This window comes from Rhodnius prolixus, unplaced genomic scaffold (assembly GCF_049639745.1).
Source record: "Rhodnius prolixus isolate KJV_2025 unplaced genomic scaffold, Rpr scaffold_1, whole genome shotgun sequence".
NCBI classification, from domain to species: domain Eukaryota; kingdom Metazoa; phylum Arthropoda; class Insecta; order Hemiptera; family Reduviidae; genus Rhodnius; species Rhodnius prolixus.
In genome coordinates this window covers 66,687,683-66,715,104 of record NW_027411581.1, presented here as the reverse complement: position 1 = coordinate 66,715,104, position 27,422 = coordinate 66,687,683, and the positions used below count along the sequence as shown (strand labels likewise).

The 27,422-nt window shown below is 32.2% G+C and overlaps 4 protein-coding genes across 12 annotated transcripts in view; 2 read left to right on the top strand and 2 right to left on the bottom strand.

The window, feature by feature from the left end:
• axo (axotactin) overlaps window positions 1-15,189 on the bottom strand; it is a 48,072-nt gene extending 32,883 nt beyond the window's left edge. For 4 of the 8 annotated variants that reach the window (XM_074112719.1, XM_074112722.1, XM_074112724.1 and 1 more), the window contains exons 1-2: window positions 15,009-15,189; window positions 5,140-5,262 (exon numbers count right to left, since the gene is read on the bottom strand). In XM_074112719.1, the coding sequence (XP_073968820.1) occupies window positions 5,140-5,236 (97 nt within the window). In that variant the 5' untranslated portion in view covers window positions 5,237-5,262; window positions 15,009-15,189. Of the gene's footprint in view, window positions 1-5,139; window positions 5,263-10,035; window positions 10,055-15,008 lie in introns of those variants that run through there. The other 4 variants (XM_074112721.1, XM_074112723.1, XM_074112726.1 and 1 more) reach the window with 2 other exon arrangements.
• On the top strand, window positions 6,941-7,510 carry LOC141448792 (uncharacterized). Its single transcript, XM_074117446.1, has one exon. The coding sequence runs from the start codon at window positions 6,941-6,943 to the stop codon at window positions 7,508-7,510; it is 570 nt and encodes a 189-aa protein (XP_073973547.1).
• A 3,633-nt stretch (window positions 15,190-18,822) lies between the features above and the next one.
• Window positions 18,823-22,277, bottom strand: LOC141446222 (uncharacterized). The gene is made up of 4 exons (XM_074112716.1): window positions 22,131-22,277; window positions 21,797-21,977; window positions 20,536-20,724; window positions 18,823-19,119 (listed from the first exon to the last, which is right to left on the bottom strand). Exons 1-4 carry the CDS (start codon window positions 22,264-22,266, stop codon window positions 18,927-18,929), a joined length of 699 nt encoding a protein of 232 aa, XP_073968817.1. The 5' UTR covers window positions 22,267-22,277; the 3' UTR covers window positions 18,823-18,926.
• Window positions 22,278-22,698: 421 nt separating this feature from the next.
• Window positions 22,699-24,963, top strand: LOC141446223 (uncharacterized). 2 transcript variants are annotated; one of them, XM_074112717.1, is made up of 3 exons: window positions 22,699-22,857; window positions 22,947-23,098; window positions 24,646-24,963. In XM_074112717.1, the coding sequence occupies exons 1-3, from the start codon at window positions 22,699-22,701 to the stop codon at window positions 24,758-24,760; spliced, it is 426 nt and encodes a 141-aa protein (XP_073968818.1). In that variant the 3' UTR covers window positions 24,761-24,963. The 2 variants fall into 2 exon arrangements, with proteins under 2 accessions (XP_073968818.1, XP_073968819.1); XM_074112718.1 differs by having other exon boundaries at window positions 23,195-24,716.
• The last annotated feature ends 2,459 nt before the right edge of the window (window positions 24,964-27,422 follow it).

Sequence of the window (27,422 nt, the reverse complement as noted above, 5' to 3'; positions counted from 1 at the left end):
AGGATTCAAATTTCAGAGAGACCAGTACTTTTTCTTTTTGAGAAAATATCAAAATTTACTAGTATGAAAATTTATACGATACACTTTGACCGTAATTTAAACATAATGAAATTTTCTTAAAATTAGGACTTATGCGTATACGTACGTACATAGGTAAACCACAAAATTTATTCAATAAAAGGATTTTTATGCTCAACCGTTTTTCTTAAAATTTGGTCTTTTTATTTTGTTATTTTAAGCAGCTGCATAGATAAATCACTGCAGAGAGCAACTTAATCCCACTTCTCACTCGGAACTACCTACCAAAAGAACTACTTTCTTGAGAAAGTGTTAAAAAAAAACAAAATTGTGGATATAAATATACACCATGATTATACCAAGTTTGTAGAAATTAGTTGGAACAGTTTACAAAGTTATTTAAATAAAAGAAAACGTAAAAACCAATTCAACTAAGTGACACTTTCTGATAACAGACTTTTTCTAAAACATTATTGGCACATTAAAAAAAATACATGGAATTTGATCTTTTTACAATTTTCTTGTTATGAGTTATGCTAATCGTGAAGTCGGGCAAAAAGTTTTTAACTACATTGCAGACAAATTTGTAAATAAAAACAACTTTTCTGACTTTACAATAAAAGGATATTGCGATGGAAGGTAAAATCGATTCTTCTTTTTCGAAAGGTAGAAAAAAAAAAAAATTACAAACACTTTTTACTGACATTTAAGTAAACGTTTGAAGTTTGATGAACCTAGAGCTTAACAACGTAAGAAAATAAGTACAAGAAACGTAATCTCATGTAACTGCAACCTAAAGTTCCCTCCCACGGAGAAAGGTTATCATTAATTAATTACTAAATTTGCCTAGTCTAGTGTTTTAGAGCTTCCAAATCCTTTAAGAAACCATTGTTATCTTTCATGGTTAAATGTTCGCTTATAGTTTTTATTTTTTTAACTCGTATTATTCAGTGATTACAACAGACTACTGCGCCAAATGTCCTAGCGGCCTAACCATCAATCAATGTGACAACTGTCAAATTGCCTGCAGTAATTAACTCATTTAGAGAACTAGTTTCAACACGCTCCTAATTCAAGTGCTCATAACTGGAATATTAATTATTATACCATTATAGTGCTACCCAATATCTCCTTGTACTACTAAAAAAAACCAACCTTCTCAACTTATTGTCCACCAATTTGATTCAACTTATCATGATCCCCCCTCACCGCCGAGTTTCGGATTTAAATCCAGTTACGAAAAACACATTTTTTTTTACGTCCTTGAACTCACTTAAAAAAATAATTTTAATGAAAAGAATTTCAAATAATACCAAAAGGTTTTGACGGTGTAATCGATTACAGTCGATAATTGCTTGTTGGATCTAACGAGCTGACAGTTCCAATAATTACCTTCTTTATTAACCAAGCGGATTATCATATGAACAGAAAGGGTTGATAGAATATAATAGTTTAAGTAATAATGTTTCTATGGCTGACACTGACTATAACAAACAAGAGATAATTAAAAGTGTAAAACTAGGGGAAAAACAAATTCTTCAGCTGGTACCACCACTAGAGTTGAAGTGAATATGCCACTTTTTTTTTTCCAGTTATCTAACAAAATAGCTTTTAAATTTTTTTCTAAACTTCGTATCTACAATAAAAATACTTAGTTTTATCATTTTAATTTGTAACATTTTGTCAGGAAAAATTTTACTAATTCATCTCTGAGGGATGCGATGTCAAGGATTCTTTTAAAGAACCATTTAGACAAATGTACGGCATCACTTACGTTGTTAAGAGTTAAATGAGTTGTTAAAATTACGTGTTTAGAAAAGATTCATCACCAGAAGTAACTATTTATTGAATGGTGGTCATTTTTCACAGATTTTGTAGAAAATCTCCCATTTAAATTACATACAAAATGTTCTAAACCTTTTTATTTACATTTTTTTCTAACGTGAACTTGTTTTGGTTCATAAGTGGGTATTTGACTACCCACTGAAATTGAATTTTAGTGTGATGTAAAATTATAAAAAACCTTACGAGATTTATAAATGAAAATTTATAGGTTAGAACCTTGAAAGTATAAAAAATCGTGTGTGTTTTTACCAGATGTTTTTCTAGGGAAATTTTAACGAGATTTCTTGGAGGGGCGAGTTAAGAAAAGTCGTTTTGGTGCCTGCAGCTGAAATCGTCTTACAATAATGTCATTACTGAAAATAATAATTACTAATTTGTTTTAATTACTGTTCGCTTTGCTTATCTTATCAGGCAAACGCGATAAGGCAGCCTGGGCTAGGCTTAAGCCGAGAACGCCGCCTTTAAGTACAGCTAGTTGAGTAAATATAATTAACTGAGATAGCAACTCGCGTCCTCTAGATATCTTTCCTATCAACCTTAACTCTTGTATTAAATACGCACTCTTAAAACACTGTTCTATTTGGTTTCTCAAAATAGTAGCTGTCCAGATGCATGTAATGAATTTCATTCCAAGGCAGAGCTATTTTCAAACTTAATACTTTAATTTTTTTTTTGTAAACAAAGCGACCATTTAAAACCAGATAAGCGGACACAAGCACGTACGCTCCGCCATTTTTGCTGTTTTTATTTTGGTTTTTGCACCAGCTGTTTAGCGCCTATAGTTCTTTTTTTTTCACCTCGATTGTGGCGCTACAAAGCTGAACTAATTCATCTGTCTAGCAAGGTAAGTACTAGTAAAATACCTCGACTAATAAGTTGTGAAAAAGCTGTTGAATTGGTTCCACGCTGCCTCTCTCTTAGTTCAACAATGCAATTGAGGTGGAGAATACATAATCTTGGTGTTATGCGAACTCGTACAATGCCAAACAAGTTGAAGGTTATAAAGTAGCATCGCACTTCCATTAATTTCTTTTAGAAGCCAATACTTTTACATATTTGTTCAATATTAACAAATTCCTGTATTAGTTGCGAATAATTGGCTTCATAGTCATGGCTGTGATGAATTACACTATAATGAGGATGGTAATTTAATGGACGGCTTGTTAGGTGGGATGAGACTTTCGTTCAAAGATGATCTTTGAAATAGAGTACAGAACTCTAGGTTGCACGGTATTTATAAAAAACTTTCATTTGATTTTGGACCTAACCCATTATAAAACAGATACTAATAGTTTGTTTTTTATTCAAAATATAATTAAAATTAGAGGATCTTTATTTAATTTAAATTACAGAGTTGGCCGTAATGAAGAAGCTCAAATATGTTCACTGTGCTATTTGCATGTAGTAGAAGATATTTTTCATTAAATAACAGTGTGCCCGATTTTGGCAGAGTTCAGATAGAGATGTTTTGGTAAAGGCGTATTAGATAAAAATGAATTTATTCGCTATATGAACGGTCATAACTGGGAGAAACTGTACAAATATAATGTAACGGCCGGAAAATACAGAAATTTTGTGATTAAGGAATTTAATTTTTAGTTGGATAGAATTAAATTTTGTTTGTAAGCCATTTTGTTTTTAGTTATATTATTAGTGAGTGATGTATACATGAAATATATGTTTGTATAATAAGGTATAGTAAAATTGAGTAGGAGTCATCTTCTGCCGACGGACTTCGATTCATGCAGTATGTATTTACGTTTAAAATTAAATTGTGTTTTTGTAAATTAAAAAAAAATAATAAAGCGTATTATTATTATGATTAATTACTTTATAATGCTGTAGTTTCATTGCTATTTTCATTATGGGGAAAGTAATTTTACTAAATTTTTGCTTTTAATTGTAAAATATATTTTTTTTTCAATAACTATGGTAGAAAACTATATAAATGTACTACAAGTGTGTAAAAACCTGGTGAAATCTGGTGAAACCCCACACTCGACTTCCTATTTCCTTAAATTTACATAATTAAATTTTCTTGATTTCACTGAGTCTGTCCCATCGTGGCAACGAAATATTAAATTTCCAAGATTGGCAGTTTTTTTTTCTTTCTTTCTTTTTAATGATTTAAGGCGCATCAACATCATATGTAGGTTATTGGCGCCCTGAGCTTTTTTCAGTGCACTGCCGACCTCTGGGCAGTGCTCTCTCGTTACACCGGACAGTGAGCTGTAAAAAACTCCTAGGAAGAGAGAGAAAACAAAAAAAATCTAAGGGCCAGTAGCTGAATTCGAACCCGGTATCTCCGCATGGGAATCCAATACGCTAATCGCAAAGCTAATCTCTTCCCTATTTTTTTGATAGTTATGCTAAACACAAGCATGCGCAGACCAATTTAAAAAGAAAAAAAAATGTGGCTGTGTCATGGGCACGGCCGTATGTTGTACATGAATACGTTTACGTAATGGGTTATATTTTTTATATAAAATATTTTTATTTATGTATTTAGGATGAAACAATGTTTCTTCATAATCGACGATCGAACACAATCTATGCCTATACAGTCCGTTGTCCATGTAGAAGCGATTTCATCATCCACTTGCATAATTTCAACCGGCCCCAGCTGCAGATGTACTGGACACCGTCGTTGAGTCGCTCGGCCGCGTTCATTCTTTTACATTCCCGGCACAGTCGGCACTCGGTCATATGGTGTTTTATTATTACCATTCGATTGTTCTTGAGTAGCCCTTTCCAACTGTCTACCGATCTCTGTATTAAGTTTCGGTTTTTTATTCTAACACCTTATTATATTCACTGTCGCTATTATACACTAATGTTTTATATACAATCGATAGATTGTGACAACAGCTGACGATTAAAACTTAAAACGAACATCGTAGCTTCTCCCGAGTCAAAAGTTATACTAATTGCAAATCTCGATACGCAGCAAAATGATCTCAAAATGGCTTCCCCCTCCTCCACCGCGCGCGATGCGTCACAGTCCTCGCTTATCGTAATGAATTCTTTGATCCTTTAGCTATCCAGTGGTCTAATTTAATTTTGGATGTAGACGATAGATTCGAAACTATAATGCCAAACTGTATCCCACGATTTTTGTTATCATTAGGTTTTTTGGATTGCCTCCATATGATTGCAAATTTAAAGGACGTATTCACGTCAAAAAAAAAAAAATTTTTCGGACTTAAAAATCAATATTTTCATTATTTTGTTAAGCAAATGTGTGGTGTGGGGGGGGGGGCATGAATATTTGAATACCTGTAGGAGACATTTCGGCCACATAGAGAGCTCCATCTTGTGCGAGCGCTTTCAAACATGAGCCGATCACTACAATTAGAGTCCAGTTTAGATCCATGTCCGCTATGGACGACAGCGCTGCACCTAATTAAAATAAATAAATAATTAATTACCATTCATTAGAAAAAACAAAAACAAACAAATTGATAAGACAGATCTTGAATGAAAAATGTGAAAATTTCATTAGATGTTAGCTTCAGTATTTACTTTAAAATAAGAACAGCATGTAGTGTCAACGCCATCAGAATCAGCTGTGCAATACAGGTGACCGACATGGGCACTAAACAGAGAGCGGCTCCAATCAAAAGCTGGACACTTTTTTGTTTTCAATTTAATGTTATTAAATAGTGTGTTAATCAATAAAAAAAAAAGTTATTTAACCTTCAAGTAAAGCACAAACTTAGGCATTCCTTGGCCCAGTTTTCACTTCGCTTTGCTCAGAATTACTTTTTTTAATGAGAAAATGGGCGCATTCAGCAGACAAGAGCGCTACGGAACTATCCGCTGAATGGCGCACTTTTAGCATCGCTCTCACAACATGTTGTGGCAGCGGACGCCATCTTATGGAGCGGAAATTTTCTATGCTACTTCGACGGAGCGGTGATCGCTACTAGCAAAGTACGTGTATTTATAAAAACAATTTTGAAATTTTTCCAATTTTTTTGGTAATTAAAAGCAACTCTCCCAAAATTACCAAATAATTATTAAACCTTCTTGTTTTTAACAGATGTAAAATTATTTTTTAGCCATTTTGTGTATGCTTGAGAACATCTAATGCTCTTAACATTTGATTTTTCTTAGAAAAATCACTCGGAAAACTACTTATTTCCCGATTTTAAGAAAAATACTAGCTTTACTGCCTTGGGAGTATTTTTAGTAGAAATGGGGATGAAAAAATACATAAAAATGACCTATCACGTGCTCTTCTTTCTCTTTGATAACAAGTTAAAAAATCTAAATATGATTAATAAATACCAGATTTTGAAATGGCCCAGCATTTTTAATTTAAAAGACGAGTTGTTTTTTATTGGACCGATTCCTCGCCAATATTAATTCGAAAAAAGGTTATGTTTAGGTTATATTAGTAGCAGAGCGTTCAGAGAAATAGCGCTCTTGTCTGCTGAATGCGGCCAATATCTAAAATAAAATTAAAACAGGTGGATAACTAATTGGAGTTTAAAAGGTATGTACATCATCATTAGAATTTATGTATTGTCTTGTTAAGCAAAATACATTATTAGTTTTTCTTTTGTATTTCTTGGTTTTATGTATAATTAGTTATTAATTTTCAAGATTTTTGAACTACCTCTATTACATACATTGGGTCATGTCCCTGTAAACTATATATACGATAATAAGTGAATAAAAACTCTGGTTTTACATGTTTCCCATATTAAATTAAGTGTAATCAGAGAAAAAAAATTTACAATTTGGAACAGTTAGAATAAGAGATAGGTTAGGTCCACTGGAGTGTTTTAACGAGATTTTTGTGGTTAAGAAAGAATTATGTATGTTTTACTGATTAATAAAAGAAAAGATATTTTGGAAACAAAGATCACCATGGTGACGGGCTCATCTGGAAAGTAATTATTTTAGGCTTGTTTTTTTTTAATTTTATTCTGATTTGATTTTTTAATTTTTGAAAAAAAATATTCTGTGAATGGCGTGTTTTCCGGACGCAGTTTGGCGCTATGTGCTTATCGTTGCTACAGTTTTAAGCGCCCTGCACAGCTTTGTGATTTTCATATTCGGTATTTACTCGATGTCCAGCTTGGGCATCAGACTTGTCAAACTACTGCACTTACAAATAGCTCTAGCCATGCTAATCTTGGGCATCTCCTCCTTGGCAATCGCCATTTTTGGATTTATTGGCGCCATTAAACGAAGTGATCAACTGATGTCAACTTTTGGAGTACTGTCGCTATTGGTCTCTGGGATTTCATTGATTATTGGCGTGTCGACGTACTTCACGGCCAAGAACAACTCCGTGTACGCGGACAAGATAGCCAGCCTGTACAATAATACGGACGCTAATTCCATGGTGACCATAGAGAAACTGCAACTTCAACTAGAGTGTTGCGGCCCATATGGACCGGATAAGATGGAGTACATCATACCTTCCTGCTGTGAACCCGAAGAAAGGGATTGCTATTTTGAGAATGCGTACAAAGACGCTTGCACCAACCGAACAGTAGAGATCGTAGATGTCATAATTTTGGGCACAGTGTTGACGGCAAACATAGCGTGTGTTGTATTCCTTTTAGGTGCAATAATCGCCCTATTTGTACATAAGAATTTTCTTAAAAAAGAAAAGTTAAAACCAGCAAAATAATCCATGAAGATGAAAGCCACGAAGGGCTTGACAAGTTCTTCTTTCAATTCTTTTTGAATTTCATTTATTTTCACGATTTTGGAACTATAGTCCATTGAATTGTATGGAACGTACCCCTGTAGACAATAAATAAGAACAAATACAACCAAAAGAAATAGTGAGGAAGAAAAAAAATAATTTATTTGATGTTAAAAGAACTGAAGCTGCTCTGCACGCAACAAAATGCAAATTTTAAAAAATATAAAATAAGATAAACAAGTAAAGGGACTTAGAGATAAAACAAAAGATCGTTTAAAAGAATAAAATCAACTTATTTTCTACTGTGAAGAAAAATGGAAGATTATAAAATCTGCTCTTGAAAGAAGTGATTGCTCTAATTTAGTGCCAGTTTCAGTTTTAAGACCGTAGATAAGAAGCGTACAAAGTGGATATAACAGAATATTAGTTAGTTGTATACAAACAAGAAAATTTTGTAACTAATCAAGTAAGTGGTGGACAAGATAAGAAGGGAGACTGTTCAACCAGATGCGAGAGAATTTAGCTGTATAGTCCCTTTTCTTTAGGGAGAGATGGGGAATAAATATGAATTCTCAGAGCTCTTTGTAACATAAGACCTTGTTGGCGTTGATGGCGGTACACCAGACAGTAGAAGTGAAGATGTGGAAGTAAGTACAATGATATCTATATAGACAATATTTGTTTAATCTATTGTAACTGGGGATAAATTCCATAAACTTCCTTTACCTATCCCGAAGAGTTAGTGAGCACAATGCCTGGATTACTGGCCGAATCGGAGATAGAAACTCCATTCTATATCCAATACAGAATCATGAAGATCAATTCTATGGGGAAAAAAATAATCAGAGATTCCCTACCACCCAAACACTTCAGTATTTGAGATATTAATCATTAAAGAGTTTAAAGAGCAGACACGAGTATCTTCCTTGTACCAAAGAATGACATCATTTATGAAGGAAGCGCATAAAGATGATAAGTTCGAAGAATGGATGAAATTCTTGGTGGCCTTTCAGACGTCGCTGACGTCTTATTAAATAAAAGTCCTGAAAAACTTCAGCACTAACTTTGTGCTAGAAAGAGAAAAATTTACAATAATTTACTTGCTGAGAACTTTGAAATCTGATTGAAGTCATTTTAACGAAATGGTAGTGAAACATACATATGCATCATACGTAATTTGTAAATATAATCAATTACTCATGTAAAAAAAAAAAGTTTGATTAAAAGGAATATAATTGTGTTAAATATATGATTAAATGAATATTTATTAACAAAGGATTTACCTTGCAATACATTATATATTATAATTAAACTAATCCATCATTATGTAAATATATTTGGAATATATTGAATTAGAAATAAATATGTATCAATTGGTGACGAAAATTTTAAAAGAATACAGGAAGTGCCGACAAAAGGTTAAGGTAAGATGAACTGTACTAAAATTTATCGTAACTGAACGAGATATACTTAGATTCAAAACTAGGGCAACTACACAACTTATTGAGTTTTAAAAAGTACAAGCGAGAAGAAAATGTTTTATTATTCTTGAACACACTGAGAGATCACTTTTACCAAGCTTTCAGAGAGATGGTCGTTGTTACATTTCTTATTTGCACCAACAAAGACAAATACAAAATAAGAAAATGCAACAGTAGGTTAGGTTAAACTATGGCTACAATGTAGGTTACTGCACTCATTCTAATTTGGCGGAATGATTAGTGCTCTATTAAAAGGGAAGAATTAAAAATAATGGAGCGTGCTATACCGAGAAATAACTTACGAGTCAGTCGGTGTGGGATATTCATTAAATATAGTTCCTTAAATTGCGTCCATTCCTTAGTAATTAGCACTAGCAACTTTGGAATATACACTCGGTTCTCACATCAATTATTTATTTACTGAAGGAATTCTAAAAACGTAGTAGTAAACAAAAGTACTTTATTTTTGGTCGAAATGCATATTTATTTAATCAGCAGGTAGTGTTTTAAAAATGGTACAAATAAGCAGGGCGTAGCTTCATATGAGTTTCAAAGGGAGAATCTACCAGGAAAAAAATAAAATAAAACTAAGTAAAGTAATCGGCCTATTTTTTTCAGGCGATCTTTTTCCAACTACCAAATTAGATGTCGTGGACGGGGGCGGTGGTCATGAGTGTGGCTTTGTAAGTGGGAGATCCCTGGTTCAAGTATGCGCTTCCGCCCCAGTCCACGACACCAAAACTATTGCTAAAATTAAAAAACAAAAAAACACTCGATTTCATTTAGTAACCATCTCTACCATCGATACAAAGTTGATGGTGTTTGATTTTGATGAAAGTTTCTACATTGATGAAAGTTCGATACAATAAACATGCACATTTTGAACGATATATTTCCATTTTATGAGAAAAGATTCACTTCTAGTGGGTAATTAATTGAATCTAAGTATTTATTTACTTGAAATGACGTGGACATCTGAAAATAATGACTTCAATTGGTCAATAAAACTCTTATTTACTTAATTACTTTGTGTAGTCTGGCACTTAACTCCTCCAATGGCCGGGATTGTTTACTTAATTTTGTTGTTTTAATCTGCTAATTTCACGTAAACATTATAGTTAATTACATACACATTATAAAACTGTTATGTAGAACGATTTAAAAGTAACACTGCAACAGACTTGGAGAAGTGCAAACAGATAACGAACCTTCTTTGAATTGTTCATTTTATCAGATATGGAATTTTATTAATTTATTATAGGTGTATATTATTCGTACACTTCAAATTCGTGTAAACAGTGAAATTCAACTTTTAATAAATTAATTTTTAATTTAGATTCAATTGCGAAATTTATTATTTGTAAACACAATATTTAAACAAACATTCATATTGTAGAGCCGTCTGTTAAGAAAATTTGTAAATAATTTTCTAAATTTAGCCTTCTTATTTCAAGTTCAAATTTTTGAATTAGCCCTTCTCATCGGCGAGGAGCTTTTTGGAATGAAAATACTGCCATTATGTAAATATAGCCAGTTGTTTGTATATGTACTTGATTTTGATAAAGATATACATCATTTTCTACGCACTTTTTCAGCCTATTACCACTTAGAAATTATCTTTCATCACAGTTGAAGTTACAATTCATTGTAAAAGTGTCTATTTTGAAAACAATGGCTAGGTTATTACCTATAATACTATTATATTTCTATGATTATTGGCAAATCTTCATTTTTCCTTTAGACTTCGACGCTAGTCCACTAAAACAATGGCCGCATTCAGCAGACAAGAGCGCTACCAGATCGCTCCCAAAAGGAGCGCTTTATTTCTCTGAACGCTCTGCTACTAATATAACCTAAACATAACCTTTTTTCGAATTAATATTGGCGAGGAATCGGTCCAATAAAAAACAACTCGTCTTTTAAATTAAAAAGTGCTAGGCCATTTCAAAATCTGTTATTTATTAATCATATTTCAATTTTTTTAACTTGTTATCAAAGAGAAAGAAGAGCACGCGATAGGTCACTTTTATGTATTTTTTCATCCCCATTTCTACTAAAAATATTGCCAAGGCAGTAAAGCTAGTATTTTTCTTAATATCGGGAAATAAGTAGTTTTCCGAGTGATTTTTCTAAGAAAAATCAAATGTTAAGAGCTTTAGTTGTTCTTAAGCATACACGAAATGACTAAAAAATAATTTTACATCTGTTACAAACAAGAAGGTTTAATAATTATTTGGTAATTTTGGGAGAGTTGCGTTTAATTACCAAAAAAATTGGAAAAATTTCAAAATTGTTTTTATAAATACACGTACTTTGCTAGTAGCGATCACCGCTCCGTCGAAGTAGCATAGAAAATTTCCGCTCCATAAGATGGCGACCGCTCCCACAACATGTTGTGAGAGCGATGCTAAAAGTGCGCCATTCAGCGGATAGTTCCGTAGCGCTCTTGTCTGCTGAATGCGCCCAACGGTTATAAACATAAGTATAAGGTTATAAAGGTTACCAAAGTACTGCAGTTCTAAAGGGTACAAAGACCATCCAGAAGTTGTCAGAGAGAAACGAGACGCACCGGAATCGCATTATTATTGTTCACTTCAAATCTGTTATTAATTTTTGATGTTCAATTTACTACTGCACATGCCATCGATACATACTATCGATCTACTCGACTACTCTGTTTTTAAAGGAAGAATGATGGGAAACATGCAAGTAATTTCCAAAAAAAAAAAAACGAGTTTTGAATGTGCAAACAATTTCCTTTATTTCTTAGATTAAAGATAAAAAAAAATTGGAAACTTTAGATTTCTGAGATAACGTAAAATTTTACAGGAAGTTATACTAAAGAAAAGTATCTATCTCATTTAAGTTTTAATTACCTATTTTATTTATTTTATGGACATAATGCAGGTAAGTCCTGAATTCAGATGAGTTTTACAGATAAAAATGAAATTCATCACGGCTAAAGCCCAGGCTGATAAAATGGCCATACTAAGCTAGTTTAACCAACATTAACAGGAAAGTTTCAGAAAAAAAGACCAATTTACAAATAGTAACATTTTAACATATACTTTTGTAGAAAAATAGGATTTAAATTACTCAGCAACACTTCCTTTTATGGCTAGTAAGACAAAGTGAAAAAAAAAAGAAGAACCCTGAAGTAAAAATGTTTCAACAACTAAACGTCGTAGTTGAGGGGGGCAACATCAATTTATCAATTGTTGCAGTGTGCACAAGGAGAGCGTGTGCTTCTGTCCTTCTTGGGGAGGGAAGCAGAGATAAATTTTGGTCTTAAATAGATTTAGAAAGCAATCAGATAAGAATCAGTTCGCTATCTTCTATAAATACTAGGGTCTCGATTTATATATAGTGAAAAAAAAATCGATAATATGCTAATTCGATCAATATTGACATTGTGTAAGGGAGGAATAATCAAAAAAGAGAATTTAGAGCTTGAATGACGTATGCATGAAAAAAGTTATTTCATTATGTTTCAAGTTATTTTAATTTTAACTGTATGTTTATCTCTTATTTGATGTACTTCAAACATATTTTTTAAACTATTTGTCTTGGAAGTTTCTGTTAAGAAGTATGTTTAAATGTTTTCAAATTACAGAAAGATAAATACTTCAGATTTATCACGGTAAAAAAAAGTAAGTATTTTTTGCTATTTAGAAATCTAAAAAATAAAAACTCTTTAGAGGATTTGAGCTATGAATGACAATTTAATGATATGAATTCTAAAATTTATATAAGAACAACGTTTGAGGAAGATAAGGAATGTATAAAAATTATATCTCTAATCCAGGGCATTAGTCCTAACTTTATACTATTATTACCAAAATTTCTACGATAAATTGCTCAAGTTTTTCTGCAAAACGACGGGATTATGCCAAACATCTAATTTTTTTATCAGATGGAAAGTAACTCAGTCCTATTAAAAAGCAGCATGTGCTTGTCCAACGGCTCAATTATACTTATCAAGCAAATTTTTGGTTGAAAGTAAGTGGGTATCAATAATAATTTTGTATTAACACTTTGAGAAGCGATAAATATAGTTTAATTAAGCTGGTTAATTCTCTTCATCACGTGATAATAATTATCAAGGAAGAAGTGGTGCGGAAATGGAAACATGCCATCAACTTACCAACTTGAACACAGGACTAAGGTTAACTGAAAATTAAAACTCGCTATGGTGGAACTGGGTCCTGTAGTATCAGGATGTGGTCGCCATATTGAAGTAGTAGACATGTGGAATGAAGAAGGGAACGATCTAAGCCCTACGTTATTTAAAGTCGCTTTAAGTGCACTAAAACCAAAGAGCTACCACCCCAAAGAAAACAACAAAGCAACATTTGAAGATTCAAGGATAAAAATTGTGACTTGGACTTTGGCGATTTAAGAGATACTCAGCCATCCGAACAAAATTACAAGAAATAACAAAGTATGCATCTTCACCGTTATCCAGTTCCTTCTAGAGATTCTTAACCTAAACTCTCCCACACAATCTGACTTGAGATTATTATTTATTATTTTTGTTCACTTCCATCCAAAATGGAAATGGAAAACTATGAACTCTACGAAGTAGAAATATCTCCCTAAACCTCAATGTTCAAGAACGAATCTCACCAGTAATTTGAGAGTGCCCCGAGATAACAAAAAAATCATCTTAATATCACCTTTCAATCAACTTTGCTGAGACCGCCCGAGCTCATCTAAATGATGAATACTTTGAAGCCATCAATTCATGAATGGATAAAACACTACCCACATAATATAGAATCCAGACTAGAATTAAACTTGACGGAAGAATGGCTGAACAAGTAGGTACATTTTAAACAAATTAATAATGAAAAAAATAAAAGCGAAATTAAGAACCTACCAAAAAATATGTTCCGGAATTAATGGCGGTATTTTGGGTTCTTAGTTTGTGCGGTAGGTTTTTAGCTAAAGAAGATTCAATGCCCATTAGTACGTCAACAAAATGAGGGTAGCTCGTTCTACCGATTGAAACCGAACAAGAACATCGGTGAGATGTATTAGGTTGGCGGCTTGGTCCCTTCCGATTAGAGAATACTACATGGCGACGTAATCTTGTCCAAACATAAGTGATCATTGGCGCATGGAACTTTTTTGCAGCGCACTGCCGGCCTGCAAGAGAATGTTATAGAAAATACTGTAAGAGGCTACTGCAAAACAAAAACAAAAAAAAAATTAAGGACAGGCAGCTAAGATTCGAACCCAAGATCTCCTAGTAAGAATGCTGTAAATTCTTTAACCCTTCCCCGTATTTCTTTAATGATTCTCATCTTGTTTTTCGGCAAGACAATAAACTAAAAAAGAGAAAAAAAAAGGCAGTTTCAATCTACAGCTTCTGCATTTCAAAGGTTCTTAGATGCTGAGTGGAAACCCAGTCACAAAATATTACAAAAATAGAGCAGAAAATTTATTATAAGAGCTCAATACATTGTTGCCTCCCAAGTCTTAAAGAAGATTGAATCTTATCTTTCCGACGATGAAGAAGACTGCAAGCGCCAACCATGCACCACCATAACTAAAGTAGGGCATTCTTTCAATAGTCTGCGAAGCCTTAAACGAAACCTTACGGCAGAGGAACCGTTGATTGGTCATAGTTAATATGGTAAAATTTGATTTTGAAAACCACGATTTCTCCATTCGGTGGTTAAACATTTTAAGCGGCCGTCTAGCAAGGACGCTGGCGACGCCTCTGTTTATAACTATGCAAATTTTAGTCGTGTGAGTGTTCAGTATATAATTTTCTATTCAAGGTCCCTAAAAAAAACTAGTTTCCGGTGGAAATAAACTCACTTTTCTAATACGTACTGAAAAAAATTACCTTCTTAAGAAGGTAAAACAAGAAGTACAAATTATTAAATCTTTGTAAGTAATAAATACAATTTTATGAATGGAAATAAAATATTTTCATTCTGTGGAATACGCAGAAAAGATTGTATTAATTAAAAAAAAATAAAGTAACTTACGTTTAAAACCCAGTTCACTAGAAGATAACTACATTTGGCCGTTAAGATTACATTTATGGAATTTTACTACAAAATAAATCACTAACAAAACAAAAATTGTCCAAAAAAAATTCAAAGAAAAGGTAACGCGCCGGACTCTATCTCGACTGTTACTCCGCCACAGATAAATGAAATAAGCTAACCTCCCACCATGATAATTTCAACTCTATGATGTCACCAAACTAAAGGAAATTGTCATTTAAAGACGGTCGTCTTCCACCCAGCAGCAGCGCTTCTATAACATTGAAAATGTTTCTTATAACCCCTTTCTTTATTGCTGATGCATTATTTCTATGAATAAATTTCTCATCGTACAGTTCACACTCAATCAGAACTAAAAGAAAACAGTTATTTATTTAGCATTTTACTCATCGTCTATTTACTAGAAGTACACGCTGTCAAATTAACTTTATGTTCTCTTAATAGCAACAAGAGGATGTATTAAAACTGTCCGGTAGGACAGTTGTATAAGGGTTGATCGTCAAAAACTGCACGAAAAAGCGTAACGTTGAAAAACACCCAACTTTGACATTTGTTTTCTCTTTTACTATAAAAGATAAAATTCCCAAATTTTCTTTAAAATAAAGGGCAAACCCTCCTTTATAACTGTAATGTTTTTGCAACAACCCAGATCTAATAGGTTTCGAGAAAAAAGTTGCCGAAAATGACCAAAAACGGCATTTTCAGAAAATGTTCTTGTTGTTGTAGTTGTTGTTACCTTTTTTGTAAACAACGTAGCGCCTAAACGCGCCGACCGATTTTTGAGAATGAGGAGTCATACGATTCGGAATTTTATGTAGATGTGCCTTTTGGGGGTCTCGACGCTGTACATCAAATGGGGGAGGAGTTAGCCCCATATATGTGAGGCCCCTTCTCAAAATTATTATTACTAATAACTCTGTAAATGTTAACCCGATTTTGGTAAAATTTGGTAGCATGATAGGGTTAGGGCTCCCCTAAGTAACATTAAAGCGGCGATCAGCTCTTACTCTTGTTAAGGGGGGTATAGCAATCGTTTCAAATTATCGACACGTGAACCGATTTTCATGAATGAAGTGTCATTCGAATCGAAATTTTGTACAGTTTTGCACTTTTAAAGTCTCGACGCTGTGCCTCATAAGGAGGGGAGTTTGCCCGACCCAAGTAAGGCCCTATCTAAAACTATTATTACCAATATTTCCATAACGCTTAGTCCGATTTTGATAAAATTCAGCTCGAATAAGTGGTTAAAGCTCCTCTACGTGGCTGTCAAGTGCCATCAAGCTCTTGCATCTACTAAGAGGAAGTACTGCAATCGTTTAAATTATCACTGAGTGAACCAATTTAAATCAATGAATTGTCGTTCGATTAAAAAATCTTTGCCTCTTTGCCTAGAAGTACTGCAATCGCAGTTTATTTTTCTTACTCCTCTTAAAAAGGAAGTACTGAAATCGCAGTTTAATTTTGCTATTTACGTACAAATACCTTACTATTTTATTCAAAACGCTTTTTCAAAAAAATTGTTATTGAGGATGGTTTGGGGACCGCAACTATAATCATTCTTTAAAAAGATCTCTCCAGTGGTAGTTACGGTTCCGACTTAACACCTTATCAGGTTATAATGATAGAATTGCTTATTCCAAATTTTAAAAAAATCTGTAAAGCAGATATGTAACTTTGCAAAATAGATAAAAAGGAAAATCTATCCAAAAGGTACAAAAATCTCCTTAACAAAAACTTACAGTTTAAAATGTTAAGTATAAGGGTTGATTAAACGCCAAAAGGTACACAAATCAGCAAGCACCCAACATTTCATTAATTCTTCATTAATATCTAAGTAATTTTACTGCATTAATATTCATTAATATTTTTTAGAATTTATTAGATGTCCCAGACCCTTATGCTGGCCACTTCATTTATATTATTTTTTTGTTATAATTATGATAAATCACATATATATACGTACATGCATGTTAAAGTAGAAAAAGACAAAGTCAGAGTCGGCTACTGTCTTGAATTCGTCTTACCGAAATATTCGTGAGCACAAATAACATAGTTATAACAAGTAGATAATTCAACAATTATTCATTTCTCAATTGTAATTTAATTTAGTCCCCCTAATTTTACTTATAGTAAAATACTGGAATAATTAGCTGTCCTAAAAATATGCATCTTATTTATTTTATATTACATATATACAACATTGTGGGATGAATACCTAGGTTGAGAATGTAATTGAAGAAAACTATATTATTTGCGATAAAACCAGATAATTATTACCTATTATTATAAACGTTTGACTACTTCATAAAATAACAATTACTTTAATCGAAGAATGAACTTAAACCGACGATTTTTATTTAAAAACAAAAATAAATAAATAAAATAAACAAAGTCATTGATGTAAGTTGGTGTAAGCATTTTTTAAAAAAGGTTTTGAATTTTTTAGCCTCATAATTTTTTTATATTTTTTATAACGTTTTTCTTTCTAACCTATAATTAATAGTTTGATTATTATAAATAACTAGATATGACAGTCAATCTACAGTGCTACTTGAAAATATATTTTGTAGACGAAAATGGCCACCATAAGGGTCTGGGACATCTAATAAATTCTAAAAAATATTAATGCAGTAAAATTACTTAAATATTAATGAAGAATTAATGAAATGTTGGGTGCTTGCTGATTTGTGTACCTTTTGGCGTTTAATCAACCCTTATACTTAACATTTTAAACTGTAAGTTTTTGTTAAGGAGATTAAATAGTATAATTTGATCTCTCAAAAGATATAAATCAGTCGGTAATCTGAAACAAAACAAAACTTTTAACATTTCTCTCACTGTAGGCAAAATTATAAGCCTTTTTTTTTCAGTTTCCACAATTTTTGAACCTTTAGACTGTTACAAGGCACCTTACACAGCCAATCAAACAGAAGGTTTTTGGCTAAGAACAGTTGTAAAAGTACATCCTCAAATTTTTGATTTCGAATTTTGTTATGGGGGGCCGCCAAATCCTAAAGTTGTTTCAAAAAATGAGCAAGTGTGAACAAGATGACTCAAAACTTATAAATCGTAAGAGATTATTTTTCAATTTTGTTCCACTTGTTTAAAAGGTTTGTCCTTTTTTTTAATTTATATTTTTCTAGGAAAACTATAAGATACTGGATGGGATTGCTTCACTTTAAAAGTAATATTACAAAACTTATCGCAGGCCCAAGATACGAGAAAAAATGCACAACTGGAAACAGTAACACAAAATTACAGATATTTTTAATGTGAGAATGATCTCAAGTTACACATGTTTTTCAGAATTTAGGCCACTCTGAGCGCAAAAGATTCGCCAACACTGTTCTGGCCAGTTACTAGAGGGTATAATTTGAACTTTGGCAAAACTTACGCGGCTTATTATTTTGACTTGATTTATAGTATTTTCATTCACTATAGTAGAATGAAATCTTGGCAATGTTTCCTTCAACAGCATCTTTTTATTTAGTGATAAATAATAAAATGAAGTTAACAGTTTTTTTTTGTGTATGTATGTACATATGTTGGTTACAAATGTTAACCTACATCAATTGCGGTAAGTAAAAGACGTGTGACTTGTTCACGTCGGATTTCTATTTTTAATTTCTATTTTTTTGTTATAACTTTACACCCTTTATTTATTTAAAAATAAAAAGCCGTACTTTGAATCAATTTAGAACTAATAAGGTATTCAAAGGTTACGCAGCTAAAACAAAAGTATTTTCTAAATTTCTTAAACTTGAAGTGATATGGTGAAAATTAAATCAATCACTCTTACTAAAAACATTTATTTGTATACAAAATATAAAGCTATACTATGAAAAGATCATGGAACATAAAGAAATAAATATTTAAAAAAATCCACATTTATAACAACTATTTTTTAACATTTCTCAAATTTTCTAATGAAAGATTTTTTGCACGATTGATACGAAAAAGTATATCTCTAAAGTTCGTATCATTTCTATAATCGATACTGTGCACCGACATGATCGACCAAGTGAGTTCTGCTACTTTTTTTATATTCCTTATAACTTTCAGTTTTTTGGCTAGTTTCTTTTGCTCCTGCCTGAAAAAAATAATATCTATAAAATATATATATTGTAAATATGGCTATTATAATTGAATTTTTTTATAGCAAGTGTTTCCTTAAAGGGTTTTAATGTATATCAACAAAGGTTGATTCCTTAGTTTGATGTTTTGATGAATTTCCTTCCTTTTAATGCTATTGTCACACAAACATTTGCTGAATGATATCCCCCAATCTATTTATAAAGAATTATTTATTTATTTACCTCCTATTACAATTTACATATGTAAGATATACGTATCCAAAAACTCTTTTCCTGAAATCGATTTTTGTTGATCAACGTGTCTACTAAAATGAGCATTGGAATTTTCAAGAAAAAATGTTTCGAAAAAACTTTATAATAACCGAAAAATCTTTACTTTTAGTAAAGTGGCATTTACGATGGATCGATAATAATCTAAACGTAATTGTCACATCTCTTGGGTGCTCCTAAATCAAATAATATCTTATTTCGAATTTCTGTGATCTGAATTTTTTTTTTTATTATGCTGTCATTTGTGAAAAACAATACTTCGTACGGAAAGTCGCTAAAAGTAGATGTAAAAAAAAAAAATCTGTTTATTAATATTTAACCTTAACCTCAAATTATCTACTTGTAAAAACTGGTCTCAACTTAATTAATTTACAACTTTAACGGTCCTTGAAGAATCCTGAATCTTGGCCAGTACATTTTTCTTGCCTACATTTTTACAATACTGCTGGTCCATAGGGTGTACTAAATCGTTCTGCACGTCCGTTAACAGTAGCAGTCAGGGACAACCTGCGGCCTTTTTCTGCCAGAATGTTCTTAAAAAGACTTCCTGATGGAAATGTCTCAGCCATTGCTATTTACTTTAAAGTGGCTACTACATCTGGCTTACCGAATACCAGATCTAGTTTAGACAACCCATACCGCTCTATACAGACCATATACATTGAAAGTTCCAATACTCCATCTTTAAAGACCATTAACATGCCTTTGCCAATAACCATATGAGACAGTCTGTTTTTAAATTAAACATGGATGTTCCATAACGAGAAAGATTTTTAGAAGGACAAAAGTGTTTGTTTTGGAGTCCTAGAATGGCATGCCCTTATCATGGTTCTAGAGCGACAAATACCCGTCGCATCTAACTAGACCGTAAAAGCTTGCGAAACGCATCTCTTCGCCGCTGTATTTCTAATTGAGCATGAGCGCTAGAATACCAACCCACCCAGTTCAGTTTCAAGCTGTCGTACTACGTTTCTCAGTCTCTCATAGATGCTTTATACGATAGTCAAGGGGAATTACCGAGAAGAAATTCTACCCCCAAACATTACACAGAAAAGAAACAAGCCTCAAGTGAACCCAGAATTACAAGAAAATGATATAAATAAATGTTATTTAAAAATAATAATAATTTCTAGCATACTTACTGAAAATTTGTAGAATCTAAAATTTCTGTTGTATTAATCTTACGTTTATCGAGCATTTCATTAAATCTTTTTTCAAAAGAGCACCATTTCTTGTTTATTTCTATAAGATGGGAGACTAGACTTTGTTTACCTTTTATTTCTTCATTTAATTCATTGGCAAAATCTAATATCTTTCTCTGATGGTGTTTCCTAAAACGTAAAAATTTTGAAATAAAACTCAAAGAGTCTGATAGAAATACAATGCTAATATGGAGTTCAACACAATATTATTCAAAAATTATATCTCTAAATATTCATTAAGATTAATCAGCTAATAACAGAATTTTATAATAATTAAACTTTATAAGATTATTTCAGAGAATAACGTATATTTATTCATTCATACAATGGATTTACCATTAAAGCTTCGTTTTTTGTATTTTTCCCTGTAGCCTAAGTAGAACCTCAAGAAAAATGTAATTAAGAGCCAACTGGATAATTTGGTACTCTTACAAGCAACATGTAAGTATATTGAATTTTATTATTATTACAGATTCACTACCAAAACAATTCTTTTATTTGCATTTTTGAATACTAATTATTTTGAGCGTACACTGCAAAAAAAAAGAATCAAAAAAATTCTATCATTACTTTTGCATTCGATATTGACACATTGCAAGGACAGTCCGTTCAGATGGGTTACTGCGTACTCTATTTTTTGGAAAATAAACATAAATAATATGTATTCCCAATTCCCAAACACTGAAGGCTTGTTTAACATTCCAGCTAGACTGACTTTACAAGCAAAAAATCTAGCTGATTATTAGAGTTATTGAAATTGCCGGAACACAATGAATCTAATGAATTGTATGAATAAACTTTTTGGCAAAATTAGTATGAATTTTCTACCTTCTTTTATCGTAGTTTTAAAGATTTCTTGTTTTTAATTGATTTTTTTTTTTCCGCAACTGAACTTTTAAAATAATGGCAAACGTGTAACAAACACAGGGTCATTGGAAATCATTCTGAACTGGATTTAAAATCACTTTTAGATCATTTTAGAGCAATCACTTCATCATTATTAGCAATGCTATATGCTATGGATCATTCACTAGCTAAAATGAGAATTTTCGTAAGATTTCCAACTTCAAACTTTGGGATTAATAAGGTATTCACTGCATGTATATAACAGGACAGTTGCTCAAGTGAGTTGAAAGTTTGCTTTGTTAATATTACTATTCTTATTAATGAAACAAAAAGTTATTTGGCGAAAAATCCTTACATCAATTTCTGGCCTTTCTCGCTCTTAAATCGTTTGTGGCGATTATTTAAATCCATCACTATCTCTCCATGAACGTCGTTTAATGATAAGTGCTGCTTGAATAGATCATTTAAAAGTTGGGAGGTTACCGTCAGATATGACTTGATCCCTTCTGTTGCGGCTTCTTCAAGTGGAATCGTATCTAAAAAAAAATTATTAAAGAATCATTTAGGCCTTATGGCCATGTTTCTATTCTAATTGAGCTATTTTAAATTTAATTAAAATACCATTAAACTTTTGATCTTAAAGTAATAATTGGAGATAAGAATACAATTGAATATTTACAAATGAATACCTGATAAATCTTTCAGTTTTTGGAAAACATAACGTGCTTTACAAACTTTAACGGTATCTAGCAGTTTTTTTACAGCCTTGTTAGTTATAGTTGATTTATCTTCAGCCTTAGTTTCATCCAAATCTCTTGGTTCCATTTTAATATTAACTTTTTAATCACTACACATCTCAACAACAATCAGCATCAACATTTCTAAATGTTCCCGCACAAAAATGTAACAGTAAATATAACTGAAATAGTTCCTCACAACTCCACTAGGAGCTACTGCGTACTGTCCAGCTGTGGGTGTGGGACAGTGTTATAAAATGTACACAATGTAAAGTAGATAGATATTGGTGCAGGTTGATGTTGAAGTTCCGTGTAATTCTTTAAATTATTTCTCCTACATGTGAATTTTATGAAGATATTCTAAACTAACATAATTTTTAGAAAATAAACAATTTTTTAAGAAGTTGGACAAATTTCAATGAATAAAAATAAACAACTCACAACACTGCACAAAGTTTGTTTTACTTAGCTCCATGTTTACGTTAAATATAAATTAAAAAAAAACATGTAACGATTAGTAATGGGCCATATTATGGAAAACTTCATAATCTATGCTGAAAATTTATCTTATTTTTACATTCTTTGTATAGTCGTGACTTTTCTGGCTATAGTTGTTACGTGGAGTATCGACATTCCTAAAGCTAACAAGAATTTTGATGTTTACCATAAGCCTTTAACTGTAAGTAAATTTATGCTGAATATGTTTAAATTTAAAGTGAATGTATTTTTTTTTTTTTTTTAAATGTTAGTAGTTATCCTATTTCTCAGATAGAAGAAGAATCACAAACCAGTGAATCTGTTATGGATGACAAGGATGATGAGCAACTAGAAGTGAATAAATTCCCACATTTAGAAAAGAAATTTTTACTAGAAAACATGTCGAAATCATTGAATTCGGTTGATCTGGAGAAAGAGAAAGAGTAACTTTTATTTTATTATTATTTCTGAATGTGTATGATAGAATAATATTGGCTTGATTCTAGTAAGTAAGTAAAGTAATCGCCTATTTTTTTCAGGCGGGGCTTAACGTCCAACTACCAATTAGGTGTCGTGGACGGAGGCGACTAGCAAACATACTTTACTGTAAATTTCTTTTATTAACCATTAAATAAAATCCAAGGCCCTAAGACCGGGAATCGAACCCAGTACCACAATACATATTAGCTTCGCAGGTCTCGCCTCTAACTGCTCGGCTACTGTGGCACCTGGCTTGATTCTAGTATTAACATGGATATCCACATCTTATCACATTAACTTAAATCTATCTCTTTTTCAAGAGATAGATTTTTCATCTGGGCATTTGTAACTCTTTTTGCAGTAAATATTAGCCGATCGGTTGAACGCAATCTGCTAAAAAGACAGTTTTCTCTCCAACCAGTTGCTGAAAAGAGCTAGCTGAAGTGGTTTAAATGCCTTGGCCTGCTGTAGCTTAGTGGGAGTAACTTTAATGTCAACTGCTGGCTCTAAGTAGCCATCTCTGTAATCCAGAAACTCCAAGGGCTGTAGCCGGAAAAGTATTCCTCAGTATAGTCGCAGAGATTTCGCAACAGTTCAGAGATATAGATAGTTCTGGGTGGTGAATGTTTTTCTGGCTCCCCATCAGCTCAAACTAGTTGCAGGCATACCAAATGAAGTCAGATGGTTTAAGATAGTATACACATATAATTCTAATGTCTTAAGCTTAAGCAAGTTACAGGAAAACTTAAGATTAGGCAATATTGAAAAGAACTCTTTTTTACTTATCTGCGTTAGTATTAAACAAAGCGACGAAAATCGGTAGCAGTAATACCTATTTATTTTCTTTAAAAAAAAACGACGTACCATCAAATCGTAAAGGTTTTCACTGTTTTCCTACATCGAGAAAAACTAGTACTTGTTTGTTTGACTTTCCATTGTCCATTCTATACCAAGACAGCATTTCTTTTCGTGACTCTGCAGTAAATTCTCTCTGGACAGTGTTGTCTGTAACGAGAGAACACTGTCCGGAGGCCGGCAGTGCACTGAAAGAAGCTCCGGACGCCAATATCCTTAGATGTTGACGCGCCTTAAATCATAAAAAAAAAAAAATTATCTCCTTTAAGTGAACCAGAAAAGGGTTTCTGGAACAGAAATATTTACACCGATGACCCTCGTTCAAGCGCATCCCCTAGATCTGTGAATGGTTAAAATTCTTTTGAATAATTTGGTGAAAAGGCATTTCTATTACATTCATTGAAATAACGACTTAGAAGAAATTTATTTTAAAAAAAAACATATGAAATAGCGATGAAGATGAATGTTACATCTTGATTTAGATCATTTTTGGTATACTTTTTTATTTTCCTTTATTTTATTTTGTTTCTGTTAATTGACTGAATGTCTAGAAATGTTATATGTATATATGTAAATGTGTGATTTTCAGTTTGAGCGAGTGTGGGTGCATTATGCATCATGATATCTTGATTAAATTTCTTCAAACAATTTTCAGAATTGAAAAACAGCAACTGGCCAGTATTTACGAACTTATAAAAAAAGACCAAACTAAATTCCAAATTGACTCCTTGCAAGAACTGGAAGAGCAAATGAAGCTTTATCGCGAGTGACTAAAAAAAAAAAAAGAAGCTTATTATATGGGAGATACCTTTTTCTGATTATACAACTTTTTTATTTTATTTTAAATAAAGACTGATAAGTAAATTATTACCATTTGGTTGGTATTTGTTTGATGGTGTAAACATTTTTTTGTTAATAATGAATAAAAATTGCAGTTTTAAAAATAAATATGAAACTACATATTTAGACAAAACTGGGTCATGTCTGTGTTTGGTTTTTGTTAACACACCTTTTTTTTTCTCTCAAGTTCTTAAAAACATATCTATTATCCAACAAAGTTAACAGTGTAAGAAATATAAAACAAATTGATACAAATATTTTCACCTAAACAAAACGAACTTTCTATGGTTCCCATAGATACACTCCGGAGGGGAGAGGCCACCCTCCGAAATTACAGAAAAGGTAACATATTTCTATAGTGTTATATTTAAAAATGTAAAAGTATCGAAGACTATATACATTATTAAGGATATTTCAGCTCTTGACAATAGAAAATTGCTTAACTTTCCTATAAATATAGAAACATGAACCAATCTATTGTTAGCAATTTAAACATAAATATTTAATAAAAAAAAAATGAAGTAAGTTTTGATGAGATTTCGTGGGAATTAAATAGTCACCCTACTCCACTGCGACCTAGGGATTTGTTGAGGCAACCTTTCTAGTTCTGCCTGCTTTATTAGATTTGTGGATTTGAAGAAGGACTATGAAGTTTTAAGGCACAAGTTTTAAGTGCCAAACTCCCAGCCATCTACGCTCTTCATTCTGACAGGAAGTACTAAATATATGTAGTGCCGTTTCTTCTTCTCTTTGCCAAACCTAAAAAGGCCCCTGGCTCTACTAGATGCCTAATATACCTGGAGGCCTGAATGGCCTCTCAGACAGTTTTTTTTTTTATTTTATTTGTTTAAAATCCGCCATTCCTAGGTTCTCTTAGCATTAAAATTTCTCTCATTTCTGAACAATTCTAATCCTATTTAAAAAAATATATATATCACGGTTCGCCTAGAACGATTTTAATTGAAAAGTTCACCAACATGAAAAATTTTTCTTTCTCATTATTTGGGTCAAAACTAACCAAAATCCACTGAAAACCAAATCGGTTTACGTTGCGGATTTTTTTTTTTTTTAATTTTTCAGGTCAAAAAACGGCTTTTTTTTTGCATTGTTAAGGCTAATAAATGGAAAAACAATACAGTTTTTTGCAAAAACCAATGCATGCATTTTGAAGCTGAGGGAATTCCCGACAGAAAAATTATTTGGGCTTTTTTAATCCAAAAAGTTTCATTATATGAATTTGAATTGGAAAATTTCACCTTTCCCAGTGTATAAATTTTGTATTTTGCAGGAATTTTTACTCATTTTTGAAAAGTCCCATTCCCTTCCACAAAAAAAAAAACGATGATTTATTTGTTAAGTAAGGTTTGAAATGCGAGAAACCCTTGTTTTTGCCTTATTTTGCTCAAAAATGTCTTTTTTATTGATTTTGAATGTCGAAATTTCATTTTTATCATTTATAAAATACATCAATCTGTCGGAAATTCCCTCAGCTTCAAAATGCATTCATTGGTTTTGCAAAAAACTGTATTGTTTTTCCATTCATTAGGCTTAACAATGCAAAAAAAGACGTTTTTCCCGTTTTTTTACCTTAAAAATTAAAACCAAAAAAAAATCCGAAACGTAAACCCATTTGGTTTTCAGTGGATTTTGGTTAGTTTTGACCCAAATAATAAGGAGAAAGAAAAATTTTTCATGTTGGTAAACTTTTCAATTAAAATCGTTCTAGGCCAACCGTGATATAAAAAGGTAATAGAAATAAAATTAAATCTAACAGAGAATTTATTTGCATGCATTATTGCATATAAAGAAAATGATAATTGGTGGCAGCGATATCAGTAAGTTAAGAGCTGGATTTAGCTGCATACCTCTCGACATCAACGGATGGTTTGGTGAAGACCATCTAATACATTGAGTTCAGCTCGCCATTTTCAGGTGCTTGTTTTAAAATTTTGTACCTTTATTTTAATTTAAAAATAAATATGTTCGTTATTTAGTTAAGCAAAATAGTATTTTGTGACACTCGCTACCATATTTGTAGCATTGCTGCTTACAAATGTTTAATGAATTACCTTGTACGTGATACCAAGGTTTCATCTGTTAAAATTTCAATTTACGCTATTTAGTACAATTAATAAGTTCCTAGAAAATTTAAAGTTACGGAAACTCCAGTAAGTGAAAGTCAAGTGAGTACCTAATTTTTTTTTTTATAGTAATAAATAAGTAGAAACTTGTTCCGGTGATCAGGCTTCTTCCTTAAAGTATCTTTGGAAACATTTACTTATATATTTATAAGATAACGGTGCCAATAGTGCAAATCTCTGAATAATGTGTATTAGGTAATTTTGAAATGTAAAGATATGGTTGCCTAGCAACCAGAGACACCTCTCTTATTTCAGGCATATTAGAAAAAAAAAGTGAGTATCCTGTAATTATGGGTAAAAATATTTTGCGAGTATCTTAAGTAATAAAGGAAGTAATTTATTTTCATTCTGTTGACTCAGGCTATGAAAGCCCAAACCTTTGTAGCCGACAATTCAAACTGTCAGCCAGCCGGCGGCACCGTCCCCTCCAATTGTCAAACGGTGACACAAT